We start from the raw sequence: 10,539 nt of genomic DNA, 5'->3' as shown, positions 1-10,539 counted from the left end.
CCATAATCATTAATGCTTATGATACTGGTGTCACCTTAGTAGTGATGTACATTTTGAATAGAGAACAACTTCTCCTTCCCTGCCACCCCGTTGCAGTGCAAAAGTATCATATACTGACTTTTAAACTGAAATGAACACTTTGATGTAAGGCTGCTTTTTGGTTTTGTAAAGTTGATTTCATAAGAATGCAGGGAAGCAAATGTTACCGATTACTACAGAATGGCTATAACCCAGCTTTACTTGCTTCATAACCACTAGATGGTGCCTATTGCATCCCCATGACCTTGGCAGGATAGGATCCAGTGTGGCACTGAGAATCCATCCCTCTTGATAAGTCATTAGGGGTGAAATCCCAGCCCCACTGGCAAAGCACCATTCACTTCAGTGGGGCCAGGATTTCATCCTTAGAGTTGAAAGTGCTAAGCCTCTTGCTAGGATGACCCCTAACCAATGAAAATGTTCAGACTGACTTGTTTTCAAACTGATCCCCAAAAGAGACAGAGGCAGTGGAATTGGGTTTTTTTTTAAACCAATAAAATTTTATTGTCAGAGTTATAAATATTCTCCATTTGTTCCCTATTTACATTTGCAAAATATTTTAGGATAGACTACCATCACCGGTCATTCAGCATCTCTATAAATGCCATGAAAATGTCATTATGAAAAGTCCATATTTTCAGCCCACAAACCTGATTTCCACACACTCGCAAAAAAGAATCAAAGGGGGGGGGGGGGAGAGGAGGGGAAGAAAAGATACAGTACAGCAGGCAACATTGCAACATTTGCTACACAGTAGCAAAAGGACTGAATTAAGAGTTTCTTAGAATCAGTTAGGATGACAAGCTTTTCAGGACATTTGTTATAGACCAGCGTTGGCCAGTGCATTTCTGAAGGACCAGCTGAAATCCAAATTCATTGTCACTGTTTTCCTGTAACTCCAGGCAACGCTTGGATTTTCTGTTCTGGATTGGACCTCCCTTGGGGGGGAAAAAAAAAAGAAAAGGAAAACCAGTTTTGATTAATGCCAAGTCTTTAATGTGTGATGTTTCATGTTAGACTAGCAATCAAAAGTCCATCTTTGAATGGTTATTTACTGTGGAAGAGGCCAGACTGAGGTGCACTGTAGTGTTAGATTGGGGAGAGAAGGTGGCTTTACACTACCTTTATGGATCCTGGGGCGATCCAGGGGCTAGTTCAGGGCACATCTTTTATAGCACTTGGAGAGAGCTCTCTCAGTGCTATAAAAACCCCACTTCCATGAGAGGAATAGTACCAGTGCTGGTGCACTGTCTACACTGGCACTTTACAGCGCTGAAACTTGCAGCGCTGGGGGGGGGGGGGGTTTCACACCCCTGAGCGAGAAAGTTGCCATGCTGTAAAGTGTCAGTGTAGACAAGCCCTTAGAGCAGCCCCAAGGCTTCTGTTCCAGTATCTGGGGAGAGAATACAGCAGCAGTCTGCCCATTCCCCTTAAACTGGATGCTGGAGAGCCAGCAAGATGAATCTGTACTACCCAGGCCCTCCCTGTTCAGGCTTCGTCGCTCCTTTGCACTACTGGAGCAGCATCTAGCTGCTCTAACAGAGCCAACGATCTGACCCAGTAAGTCCTGTACTTGCCAGATCTCAAGGTCTAGAATGTTGTTTACAAATGATGCCTAGGCTATCTATTGACGTCATAATTAATCACATGTTGTTTACATACCGTGTCAGTTCTGTATTCAGTTTGCAGCCTGTATATTCCAAATTAAAGGCCTAATTTTGCTCTCTTTGACTTCACTGGGAGCAGGATCAGACCCTAAATTGCTAGGGTTAGAGTCACCAGGGGATTAATTGTAGATAGATGACAAATTACTAGTTTTCCTTCAATTCAGGGTGCAATTTGTTCCTCTCCTTGGTTTAACAATGATAATTGTGATGTATTAACACCATTCTTCCAAGGTTTACAGGGTAATTAGCACAGTGACCTGAAGAAAAAGTTTCTCTCATGCAGGCAGGCTAGCTACCAGTGGTGGTGTCTGAAAATCAAAGATTGGAGTGTAAGCCATCAGCCCCAGATTAATGCAGCTAAGGTACAGAAACTGCTCCTAGACACGTCAAGTATTTGTTTACAATAGAGGACAAAAATCTAGTACGATTTTTTTTTTAAACTCACATTTAGTTTTTTCTCTTCAATTTGCTGAAGCCTGTGTTGGGCTTCACATTATAAAGTTGCAGTATCACAGATGTCCGCCATAATAACCTCAAGGATTTTAACTGAAATGTGATAGAAATGCTGAGATGTGTTACCCAGGGAAGGCTGTTCAGCAATAACATATGCCATTTGGAACATGATTCCACACCATTCAGGCAGGTGCTGGGGTGTGTCCATATGTATGACTGGAGTGAGCAGCAGTTATAATAAGCACTTTTTCCCCTGAGAAATGAACGTCAGTTAAAACCTTTTTCTTGGGAGAGGCAAATAAGGTACATAATTAGGTTTGACAGCTCTGAAGTTTAAATGTGGTTAGGCTTGAATAAGGGAGACCATTTTTAGTATAATCTACAAAATTCAAATCAGGGGCTCCCATAAATCCTTTCTGAAAGGTTTAGATGGGAATTTCAGATTCAGTTCTCACTGATTGCTGTGCTTGGCATTCAGCCTTAATATGCCTCCACTGCAGCACAAGTGTGATTCCCATTAATAGTAATAATGGTAGTTCCATGTGGCTGTCCCCTGGGAGATTAGACCTCCCTTAGCACTACAACTGTTTGAAATTCATAACATTGTTTGTATGGAACGGCACATGCAATTGGTCCAAGTTTAATTTCGTGCCATTTGCTCCTCTCTCCCACCCCAATTGTCACTTTGGCCCCAATCCAAAGCTGAATGAAATCAACAAGAATCTTTCTATTGAGTGTAATGGGATTTGGATCAGGCCCTTCAGGAAGGATTTCAATTAAACGGCTATTTTCACATTAAAAAAGTGGGCCTATTCTGACACGGGGAAGCTCACTAGCTTCAACATCTAAGATAAAGAGCGGACGTTATAATACAAATAAAAAGGATGCACGAAATGACTTAGTCTTGCGGGGCTCAATCCTGCAGGGCACTGAAGCTCAGATATTCCATGGGAGTTGGATGCCTTTGAGAATCTGGGCCTGAGTGCCTCCGAATGCAGTGGTTCCCAACCAAGAATATGCAGAGGTTTTCTGGGGGTACATCAACTCATCTAGATATTTGCCTAGTTTTACAACAGGCTACATAAAAGCACTAGCGAAGTCAGTTTCATACAGACAATGACTTATTGGTCTACATACTACACACTGAGATATAAGTACAATATTTATATTCCAATTGATTTATTTTATAATTATATGGTAAAAATGAGAAAGTAAGCAATTTTCCAGTAATAGTGTGCTGTGACACTTTTGAATTTTTGTCTGATTTTTGTAAGCGATTAGTTTTTAAGTGAGGTGAAACGTGGAGATATGCAAGACAAATCAGAATCCTCAAAGGGGTACAGTAATCTGGAAAAGTTGAGAGGCACTGCATTACAGGGTGTCCGTTATGTATGTTAAATGAGCATGGAACTCAGGTTTGTGCATAGAAAACCCACATGAACAGCTTCTGAAAGGACAGATTTCACAGGGACAGCTGTGCTTTAATGCCACGTCACCAGTGTGTGGATTACAGATGAAAATCATTAATGCGTTAGTGAAAAATGACTTTGACTTTACTTGAGGTACACCTAAATAATAAAATAAATCAGAACGCTGCTTTAGCTCACATTCCAATAGCTATTGAGCATAACAAAATGTATTGAATTGAAATATAGAGTTAATTCAGCAGTGAGGACTCTATGCTAATAGTGTGCTTCTGAAACCTGAAATCCGCTTTGTAAGTGTATGCTCTCAATTGTCAAAAGGCCTAACGCTGCCACAGGGAGTCGAGAACACCCTCCGCGCCCCCCTCCCCCCCCCCAAAAAAGATGCTCAGTACCTTACTGGAGCATCAGGCCTCAACCTCACCATTTTCATTATGTTTTTATTCACACAGTGAAGGCTGGATTTATTGATTCCCCAACTATTTCTATTCCCCTTTCAGCTGCCTCTTGCCCTCAAATTATCTTTATTCCAATTCTAGGCAATTGGACAGCAAGTCTGTTGTCTTCCTCTGCAGTAACCCTCCCCAGACTCAAGCACCGTAGCACCTTTTTTTACACGTGAAACTAATGAACTATTAGCTCGGGCTCTGGAGTTTTTGCCTCTGAACTGGGGACATGAGTGCTGGAGGAGCAGTTGCAGGCTGAAATATATATTGAACGCAGACAGACAATTTGTCCTCCTTCAGCTGGAGACTGCACCGTTTGCTGTAATGCGATCTTTTGTGAAGCCATTACATTTTTTCATAGCTTTTTTTTTTGTTGTAAACTTCCTATGGAATATAATAAAATGGCACCTTTGTTTGCATTTGGCTTTCGTGTTCCAAACAGTAATGAAGCAGACAGACTGCAAAAGTCATTCAGTAGTGATCTGACTTGGAAATATATTTGCTACTAGGACCTGGGTTTGGCTTCCTTCTCTCATTGCTTTTCAGCCTGTCCTGAGTCAGAGTTATTTAGTTAATTTTTTTTTTAATGAATTATATAGCTCGGTCTATTCCAGGCCTTGCACCATATGGTATGTGCATTGTCACTACCATTAAGACAATACACTGACCTCTCAAGCAAGCCATCTCTTTAGACATACACAAAAATCAATTAGATTATTTCACTAGGGCACTTTAGTTAAGAAAAAGCCTGCACTTGCCCCTATTGTGCTTTCGGAGTAGTTTTCTTCCATATTCCTGCTCAATAGGGCCAGACCTGTGTGGTTGCTGCCCCTCTGAGAGATTAAGCCATTGTTCTCTGCATACGTGCCCCAGGGCTCAGAAGCAGAGCTGTTTTGTTTCTAACAAGACTTGAACCTTCATGTTTCTATTTTGTAGAAAAACTCATCTCGCTAAAAGCTTCTGTGCTGTCTGGAACAGCTCAATTCCCTCATATTAGCCACCACTTCAGCTCCAGTACTACCCATAAGGGTGATATTTACTAGTAACTGCTGAGTGCTGTGCAACATATCAAGCAGGACTCCCTAGCCTTTTCCTCTCCAATGGCACTTAAGTGTAGGCAAATTTTACATCATAACAGATTGGGAAAAGAGAATGTTTCTAAAAAGAATGGATTACTCTCTTTTTGTTTATTATCAATGCCTTTATTAAAGCAACAAGGAGTCCTGTGGCACCTTATAGACTAAAAGACGTATTGGAGCATAAGCTTTCATGGGTGAATACTCACTTCGTCAGATTCATGTAGTGGAAATTTCCAGAGGCAGGTATAAATATGCAAGCAAGAATCAGTCTAGAGATAACGAGGTTAATTCTGAGCTGATGGTGTCAAATTTGCAAATGAACTGAAGCTCAGCAGTTTCTCTTTGAAGTCTGGTCCTGAAGTTTTTTTTGCTGCAGGATGGCTACCTTTAAATCTGCTATTGTGTGTCCAGGGAGACTGAAGTTTTCTCCTACAGGTTTTTGTATATTGCCATTCCTAATATCTGACTTGTGTCCATTTATCCTTTTATGTAGGGACTGTCCAGTTTGGCCGATGTACATAGCAGAGGGGCATTCCTGGCACATGATGGTGTATATTACATTGGTGGACATGCAGGTGAATGAACTGGTGATGTTGTGGCTGATCTGGTTAAGTCCCGTGATGTTGTCGCTGGTGTAGCTACGTGGGCAGAGTTGACATTGAGGTTTCTTGCATGGGTCCTGAGTTAGTTACTATGGTGCAGTGTATGGTTGCTGGTGAGAATATAAGGTTGGTGGGTTGTCTGTGGGCGAGGACTGGCCTGCCTCCCAAGGCCTGTGAAAGTGAGGGATCGTTGTCCAGTATGGGTTGTAGATCACTGATGATGCGTTGGAGAAGTTTTAGCTGAGGACTGTAGGTGATGGCCAGTGGAGTTCTGTTTGTTTCTTTCTTGGGCTTGTCTTGCAACAGGAGGCTTCTGGGTACATTTCTGGCTCTGCTGATTTGTTTCCTTATTTCCTCGTGTGGGTATCATAGTTTTGAGAATGCTTGGTGAAGCTCTTGTAGGTGTTGGCCTCTGTCTGAGGGGTTGGAGCAAATACAGTTGTACCTCACGCTTAGTTAAAGACGATGGATTGTGGGGTGTGTCCGGGAGGCATGAAGGTAGGCATAGTGGTCAGTGGGTTGTTGGTATAGGGTGGTGTTAATGTGACCACCACTTATTTGCACCGTGGTGTCTAGGAAGTGGACCTCCCAGGCAGATTGGTCTAGGCTGATGTTGATGGTGGGGTGGAAGCTGTTGAAATCGTGGTGGAATTCTTCAAGAGTCTCCTTCCCATGGGTCCAGATGATGAAGATGTCATCAATGTAGCGTAGGTAGAGAAGGGGCGTGAGTGGATGAGAGCTGAGGAAGTGTTGTTTCAGGTCAGCCGTAAAAATGTTGGCATATTGTGGGGCCATGCAGGTGCCCATAGCGGTGTCACTGGTCTGGAGGTATATATTGTCACCAAATTTGAAATAATTGTGCATGAGGATAAAGTCACAGAGCTCAGCAACCAGTTGTGCTGTGGCATGATCAGGGATACAATATACAAAAACCTGTAGGAGAACACTTCAATCTCCCTGGACGCACAATAGCAGATTTAATGGTAGCCATCCTGCAACAAAAAAACTTCAGGACCAGACTTCAAAGAGAAACTGCTGAGCTTCAGTTCATTTGTAAATTTGACACCATCAGCTCAGGATTAAACAAAGACTGTGAATGGCTTGCCAACTACAGAACCAGTTTCTCCTCCCTTGGTGTTCACACCTCAACTGCTAGAAGAGGGCCTCATCCTCCCTCATTGAACTAACCTCATTATCTCTAGACTGATTCTTGCCTGCATATTTATACCTGCCTCACCCACGAAAGCTTATGCTCCAATACGTCTTTTAGTTTATAAGGTGCCAAAGGACTCTGTCGCTTTTTACAGATCCAGACTAACACGGCTACCCCTCTAATACTTTATTAAAGCAGTTATCGTGTACACATTGCTGTGAGATCCAAACCTTTACATGGTTTGGATCTCACATAAATATATTTCTGCCAGGTTCTGCCCGCATTCTCCCATCCCATCAAAATCTTCATCAGGAGTTGAGCACACTCAGCACCACCTGTTAGAACAGTGTCTCTCAACCTTTCCAGACTACTGTACCCCCTTCAGGAGTCTGATTTATCTTATGTACCCGCAAGTTTCACCTCACTTAAAAACGACTTGCTTACAAAATCAGACATAAAAATACAAGTGTCACAGCACACTCTTACTGAAAAAAATGCTTATCTTCACCATATGATTATAAAATAAATAAATTGGAATATAAATATTGTACTTATATGTCAGTCTACAGTATATAGAGCAGTATAAACAAGTCATCGTCCGTATGAAATTTTAGTTTGTACTGACTTCGCTAGTGCTTTTTATGTAGCCTGGTGTAAAACTAGGCAAACACCTAAATGAGTTAATGTACCCCCTAGAAGACCTCTGCAACCCCCCAGGGGTACATATACCCAGGTTGTGAACCACTAGCTGTAATATACAGTCTTCCTTTAGAGTTTGCATTTACTGTATGGCATTTGTACACAATAGGTTTCTTTTTTAGCTTTTCTTTAGTGAGAGACTTGTGTTGTGACATCTGAGAGAGTCATTTTATATACTCTGCAAACCCCACACGCAGTGAGTAGCACCAACTCACAGAGGAAGTCCCATTGCGCTGGATAGGGCTACTCTTGCGAGTCAGTGCTACCCAACAAGAGTAAGGCTTTTAGAAACTGGCTCTCAGTAATCAAAAAGCAATGTAAAATAGCTTGCTGCACACCAATTTACAGTCACACATGGTTCAGCCTTGCTGAGTGAATGCTAGAGTCCAGGGTGCTGATAATTAATTACATTTAAATGTAACTGCCTTTGCTGAATTTATCTAAAATTGCTCCTTTGATTTGTTGTTTGATCATGGATGTGGGGTGTTTTGTTTTGTTTTTTTAAATGGGATTCAACCTTCCTTAATATGTTTGTCATGGGAGTTGGGCTGGTGGAGGGAGAAACCACACATGGAATAGTGATCCTTGCAAAACTGGGCCCTAATTGAAGGCTTTTGCAGGAAAACGCAGGTTTCCATTAAGCTGCAGTAAATGAAAGGCGCAGATTCACAGCATCTCTGAAAATCAGGCCCATTGTTCCTTGAAAAATTTGTTATGGTAAGATTTACTAGCTAGCTGAAGAGTTTGAATGTTATTTTCCCTGATCTCTTTTACAAAAACACAAAAAACAAATGACATGTGCATATATGATTCTAGTTGAGAAGGGTACAGTCCAGTATTTAGCTTTCTTAACGGAGTCTGTTCCAGGGTTGTGGGAAGAGATCCTGCAAACCGTGTCTCCAGCTGCCTTCAGTAGTCCCATCCCAGAAAACATATGCTACATGGAATTCAAGCATTTACTGGTTTGTAATTTTCTGTTATCATCAGAGTCAATGACCCAAAATATTTGCAGGTGCGGTCCCAGCTTCGATGCGTGTTATCAGATCTTTGATTTGTTTAATTGCCTCTGTACCAAAGCATGGACAAAGATTGTGGGAAAACCTGACAATCTGAGGTGTATAAAATATATCACTTCTATCCAACTGAAGCATGTGAGTTTATAATTCACTTTCTGTGAGCACTGGAGCAATACATCTCAGCGGGTCAGATTTTTGCCAAATTGGAACACAAAACTGATGTGTGCATGGGATGAAGCAGCTTCATTTTAAATTAGAGCAAACACTGAATTATCTGGATCTCTGTGAACCACTTACTGAAGATGGCCTTCACTACCGAGATTGCTGAGATCAGGACATGCCAACATAACGGTGACATATAGGGAATAACTCTTTGGTTGAGTTGACAACATCTTTTTAGCCGATTGCCTTTAAAAAGCAATACATTTTTTTTTATTGTGACTACAAGGCAACAGGTTATTCCAGATTCTGATTCCTGTTGGTCATGTTCATCTACAGAAACCTACTTTTATCTCTGCAGAGACCTGCAGTACCTTCTGTTTCTACAGAGACATTACTTATGTCCCACACATTCATGGGTTCATTTTCATGGAATATAAGTACTAAACTTTTACCAATTTCAAAAGTGGCTACTACCACTGATGCTGATTAGTCAGTGAGACATTTAGAGCTCAGTCCTGCTGTCACTGAATTAAACTGCAAAACTGCCATTTATTTTGATGGTGCAGTAAGCACAAACCTCCATTTCTAATGCTATAGCTTTGGGAAAAGCTATCTGCCTTGTTCAGCTGCAGTTTGTTGCTGTAATGATGCTGTCTGCCTCATTACAGCAATGAACTGCAGCTAAACAAGGCAGCTAGCTTTAGTCTAACAGAGCTGAATTCAGATCCAGATTTCTAATAACCCAAAGGTGAGGAGTATTTGGATTTAGAACTTTGGTTCAGCTCATTAACAACGACTTGTCCAGTTGCCAAGTTTGGATTCACATTTCAAAGGCTGCCAAAATTCTGAGATATTAGGATCCAGTTTTTGGTTCAAGTCCTTCTTAAGTCTAAATCAGATAACCAGGGTTGCCAATTCTTTGGTCTAGCAGTTATCAGCAGCTCTACTAGCAGTAGAGCAAATTAAGCATAGGTTTTAAATTATTCCTTTGAGAAATAGTCTAGAGTCCTTGGAATCAAACTTTCACAATGAATTGTAATTCATGTGAACAACAAATTTCCTCAATAAAGCGTTTGATTAGAGTGCCACTCTCCATGAAAGTGCTTAATCTCTCAGTATTGATTTTAGTGGTATTAGTAATTAAGATACATTTCATTCCCATTTCTGCTGCATGTAATATTTCATATGCATGTTCTGTATTTAGTTAGATGAGGGTATGGGAGTGGCACTATGTAAAAGATTTCAAAAAATCTTCAATGAATCAAACAGTATAATAGAATCTTTATGGATAGAAATTCCATACAGTAACTCCTCACTTAACGTTGTAGCTATGTTCCTGAAAAATGCAACTTTAAGCGAAATGATGTTAAGCGAATCCAATTTACCCATAAGAATTAATGTAAATGAGGGGTTAGGTTCCAGGGAAATTTTTTTCACCAGACAAAAGATTATATATATATATATATATACACACACACACACACACACACACACAGTATAACTTTTAAACAAACAATTTAATACTGGTACACAGTGATGATGATTGTGAAGCTTGGTTGAGGTGGAGTCGTCAGAGGGTGGGATATTTCCTTTACTGCTAAATGATGAACTAGCAGTTGGCTGAGCCCTCAAGGGTTAACTCTCTCACTCTACAAGGCAGCAGGAATGGAAGGTCTGAGAGAGAGATATACGCATTTCCCCTTTAAGTACACTGCCTTGTTAATTAGATCAGCTTGCTGAGACTGCAGCTGCTGCAAGCTCCCTCTGTCCTGAGCCCTGGTGTGTCCCCCCTGCACTAT

General features: G+C 41.2%; 1 protein-coding gene across 5 annotated transcripts in view; it reads right to left on the bottom strand.

Annotated features, from left to right (window-relative positions):
- Positions 1-551: 551 nt before the first annotated feature.
- GALNT18 (polypeptide N-acetylgalactosaminyltransferase 18) overlaps positions 552-10,539 on the bottom strand; it is a 496,636-nt gene continuing 486,648 nt past the window's right edge. For all 5 annotated transcript variants that reach the window (XM_039538363.1, XM_039538360.1, XM_039538358.1 and 2 more), the window contains one exon: positions 552-977. In XM_039538363.1, coding sequence (XP_039394297.1) covers positions 831-977 — 147 coding nt within the window. In that variant the 3' untranslated portion in view covers positions 552-830. The remainder of the gene's footprint in view (positions 978-10,539) is intronic.

Source organism: Mauremys reevesii, linkage group 4 (assembly GCF_016161935.1).
Source record: "Mauremys reevesii isolate NIE-2019 linkage group 4, ASM1616193v1, whole genome shotgun sequence".
Classification (NCBI taxonomy): Eukaryota; Metazoa; Chordata; order Testudines; family Geoemydidae; genus Mauremys; species Mauremys reevesii.
This window is presented reverse-complemented; position numbering and strand designations above follow the sequence as displayed.